General features: G+C 34.8%; 1 protein-coding gene across 1 annotated transcript; it reads right to left on the reverse strand.

Annotated features, from left to right (window-relative positions):
• Positions 1–324: 324 nt before the first annotated feature.
• Positions 325–4,220, reverse strand: LOC110409949 (Tetratricopeptide repeat (TPR)-like superfamily protein). The gene is made up of 2 exons (XM_021419475.2): positions 3,044–4,220; positions 325–509 (listed from the first exon to the last, which is right to left on the reverse strand). The coding sequence occupies exon 1, from the start codon at positions 4,134–4,136 to the stop codon at positions 3,045–3,047; it is 1,092 nt and encodes a 363-aa protein (XP_021275150.1). The 5' UTR covers positions 4,137–4,220; the 3' UTR covers positions 325–509; position 3,044.
• Between the last annotated feature and the right edge of the window lie 407 nt (positions 4,221–4,627).

Genomic DNA, 4,627 nt, shown 5'->3' on the forward strand with positions numbered 1-4,627 from the left:
CTATACTTTTACAAGCTTGCCCTCCATGTAAAATACCTATAGATTCTATCAGTAAGGGACTTTTAGAAACACATCAATTTGTTACAATTGAGAATTTCTCCATTTTCATTAATCTACAAGAAAATTGGCTTCAGAAAAATTTAGCAACAGCAAAAATATCCATTATTTTCACTTTTCCTTTCAATATGTCATCCCAATGTTACACAAAAATAGCCTCTTCAATACAAAGCTCCATTGATATACAAGGTCCAAGCTATGGGGAAAGTTGTTTCAAAATCTTAAATTTTAAAAATAGGGTGTGGTGTCACTTGGGGGTTAGCTGGGTAAGTTGAAGAAACCGCTATGTATTTCCTTTTTATAAAATAAAGCACAAGCACATAAGAATGAATTCAACAAGCTCCTGTGCTGCCATAAATTAAAGCAACTAGGAAGAGAATATAGAGCACAAAAGGTTGAACCTAGCAAACCACCACTCCAAACCAAGTCTCGGCCAGCTTCACTCCCGAAACCTGCTCCAATTGAAAAATTCATCAGACCAGAAAGGACCCCAAAAGTATTGTTCAAATGAGGTTTAAGAACCCAAAAAAATGAAACAGATAGTAAAAGGATCCCACAACCAATTTTACATGCATCAGATGCTCCTTGATAGTACAGCAAACAGGACACAAAGCTGATTAGATAGACCAACTTCACCAATAATGAATAAGGGTAACAAGAAATGCAGACAATAAAACCATTTCTTTTATAATGTATAATACTTCATAAAATTACGTAAAACTTTCTTAGAAAAAGTAGCTCAGAATTTGAAGAAAGTTTAACTTGAAAATTAAGAAGAAATATCAGAATAACCCGAGAATTTGCAAGCGAAAATTATTACTTCTAAAAGCTTTCTGGCTATAGTTGAACCACTATTCTGAAAAAAATCCTTTAATCTGTATGAATACTTCCCACTTCCATCATCCTACTTCCTACCCACTTCCCACTCCAATCCTACTTTCGTTCACATGCCATGAGTACCCTAAATTTCAAATTCACAAATTAAACCTTCATAAAAAACATAGATATTTAATATAATTATTTACGTTAAATCAACTTGAAAATTAGAATCATTACTAAATTAAACCATTAAAAGCTATTGAAAGAGAAAAATACCTACAAGAAATCTTCTTTTGGATATAGTGCAATGCTACAAGAAATTCATGGCACTTTAACCGATTTAAACATCTAATTACGCATAATGATGTAACAACCATGTTGTGTATAGTATTCGGTAAACATAATTAAGAAACTCATATAAAAATATTGAAAACACAATTATTAAAGAATAATACAACAGAATGGTGGCTAAATGGGGGATTAGGAATAAAAATAAATGAAAGAGTACAATTGTTGTTTGCCATGTTAAAGACAAGTTCTATTCTTAATGAAAATAAACTACACAGACCTAAGACAATCAGAGTTTTCACCCTTTTAAACCTTTTCTTTGCCAAGTGTCATAACATGAGCCTATAAAGTCCCACAAAGTTCAAATTCAATTTTTTTTCAATTATAAGTATATTAAAATTGCTATTTTAACTAATAATAATTTAAAATACATTACAATTATATAATCAATACACCCACACACACACGCACGCACGCACACACGCACGCACGCGTGCACACACACACACACACACACAAATCATAATCTACCGAGACATAAATTCTCTTTTATACCAAAAAATTGTTTTTGTGTATAGTTTTTATTCCTGTTCCTGCTATCTCATGTTTATAGATGCTAGAGAAATCTAGCACCTCTTTGTTTACAACATAGAGGTTAGGCAAAATTTTTTATAACATGGATTAATGTGGTTTAAAAGGAAATCCAAATTATAACTGCAACAAATATTGACAATTTGAAGAGCCATAAGCCATTACCAAGTCAATCAATTATGCTGTCATTATTATTCCATTTGATTTTACAACTATTTTAGACAAATGTTATACCTTTTATCCCAAAAAAGAAAAATCTTTTTAATTGAAATGTTGATCAACCAATTATTAGAGTCTATAAGAACTTTTAAATCCTTTAAAAGGTCACATTTTAATTTTTTTAAAAATTAACAATTTCTTTCTTAAAAATTAATAAGAAAATCATATTGGAAATAGAAAACATTAAAAGGCTAGATGTCTTCAAAATAACAGAACCAATATTCTTTTGTTCTTCCCAGTCTTACGATATGCAGCTCTTCTTAATTTTGAACAGTTATTTTTAAAACTTTGACATTGGAATTATGATCAAACCAATGTCTTTACAAGCACATCATTCATAGCACCAATTATAAGGCACCTACTAAGTTTTGAACGTGAGTTAGTTGTTGAAATCTAAAAAGTTCATTCATAATGTTATTTAATTTATTGGCTTCTAAATCCAACAAAAAAAAAATGTTACTATATATATTCAAGGAATCATGAAAATGTCTTAGACTAGTTAAGTCAATAAGGAAGAAGATGCTTCTATTAATCACCTAATTGATAGTTTGCTAGTTACAATAGAATGCCAAACTTGTTCACTTACAAGTTGAAGCATTTAGATGAATCAACATAGGTAAACAGTCTGCTTAGCAATCGTGAATTTAGAGGCTTGGACTCAAATCAGAATGATGCATTTCGACCAGCAAATGCAGTAGATAATTAGGTTCTATCTACACAAAGAGACATTACAGAGTGTTTCAAAAAATTGATTTCCATGAAATGTTGGGGAATTCATTTAAGATAATTTCCTCTGTTTGCAGCCAACAAACAGTTGATTTCAAAATCATTTGCAAGTAAATGCCACTAAATGAGCAACTTCATCCATGATAAGTATAACATCATTGGACGTAAGAAACCAAAAATAGGTATAAAGGACAAGTTGGAAATAGAATTGCATTATAAACAAAATGTATCTTGAGTACTATAAGCGTTTAGATAAAAATGTTAAAGGAACTCAATTTTAACTGAACAAAAAATGAGATAATGTAACAAAGCACTAATGATTAACAAGTCAGTAGCAGAATACCTCAAACCCTAGTACAGGATGCGTCAAAATCATCAGGAGCAACACGTGCAATCCAATTACTCAATGTCCTCTTAATCTCAGAGTGATTAACATATGCCAACTCATACATGCTACACAAGTTAATCACCAAAGTCTCATTCAACGCCATGGTTGGCACCCTTTCAAGTGCATTCTCCAAAACCTTAATCGAATCCGACAAATCCCTCAAATACATCAAACAAAGTGCCTTATTATTAATCGCAACAACATCTGCATGATCTCTTTCGATACACTCCTCGTATTCCCTCACAGCAGAAACATAATCTTTGCCTACCAAATAAACCAAGGCGTTGTTTCTATTCACAAGATTCCTAAACTCAACCTCACTCAAAAAAGGATACCCACCATTCTTCCCTTCATTTAACATTGTCTCCACAAGGTGAAATGACCCTTTTGCCCCTTCAAGATCCCCAATCTGCAGCTGAATATACCCCAGTTTGGAAACTAAAACTGGGTCTAAATAATTATGATTGATCAAATCCTTAATCAAATCTAAACACACATTGAATTCCTTAGCCCCCAAATGATGCCCAATGATACAATTCAAAACAAAATTTTCCCTTTTTCTCCAAATTTTGACAGACTCCTCTAAATTACCACGTTCTTTTTCTTTTATTTTTTGACGAATAAAATTAAGCAAGAGATAAAACCGATCTAACCCTTCTTGGCGATTGCCGAGCTTGATTGGGAGCTGGGCGTGGATGAACCGGAGTGAGAAGGGGACCATTGAACCTGACCAGTTCGGGTAAAGTTGGGGGTAGGTTTCGTATTGGTAATGGTGGCTGTTGAAGTCGTGGAGAAAGTCGAGTTCGTTTGAAGCATCGGTGAAACGGCGTAGTTTAGAGAGGGCGACGACGTTGTAGGAAACGTAGATAAGGTGGTCGTGTGGGTTGGTCAGGAGGTTGAGAGAACGGGCTCGGGAAACTTTGTCCAGGATGGAACGCCAGGAGCCGCGAGTGGCGAGGTCTTGGAGAGAGGCGAGCTCGTGGGCTAGGTCGTTGAGAGAGTCGAATTGGTTCGTTAGAGGATCAGTGGTCGGGGATGGTTCGTCCATGGTGACGATGAGAAATGCGGAAGGAAACTGTCGGGTTCTGCAAGTTGGAGAAAAAGATAGCACTAATTATATGACTAAAATTGAGAAAATTATATACACCACCCTGAACTTTGAAATGTTTCTTTCTTAGGCCAAAGTAACTTTGAAATGTTCACTAACGCCTCGTTAAGTCATTCTTCCCTATTCCTTTATCACCCCTTAACGTAAGCCCTAGTTTGGATCATTATCGAAGGATGCAATGGTCATTTCGTTCCAAGAAATGGCCATCCTTAAATATGGCGGAATAAGCATTACCGCCCCTCGCAGATTTTTGAATAAGCATTACTGCCCTTAAATCTTCCTACTTTCCTCTTCTTCTTATCGCTTTCTCACATCCGTCCCACTCCTTGTTCTGCATCCATTTGTTCAATCTCTGTAGCTTCGTCCTTGTTCCATCTCCTTCTCTCTCTGCTTACAGTTCGGTCAGTTTCTCATCTCTGCTAAATTTGGTT

This window comes from Theobroma umbraticum, unplaced genomic scaffold, assembly GCF_002168275.2.
Source record: "Theobroma umbraticum cultivar Fairchild unplaced genomic scaffold, ASM216827v3 scaffold_44.0, whole genome shotgun sequence".
Taxonomy (NCBI): Eukaryota; Viridiplantae; Streptophyta; class Magnoliopsida; order Malvales; family Malvaceae; genus Theobroma; species Theobroma umbraticum.

What these genes read in the sequence shown, in the direction of transcription:
- LOC110409949 (XM_021419475.2), bottom strand. Translation starts at nt 4,136, where the DNA reads ATGGACGAACCATCCCCGACCACTGATCCTCTAACGAACCAATTCGAC.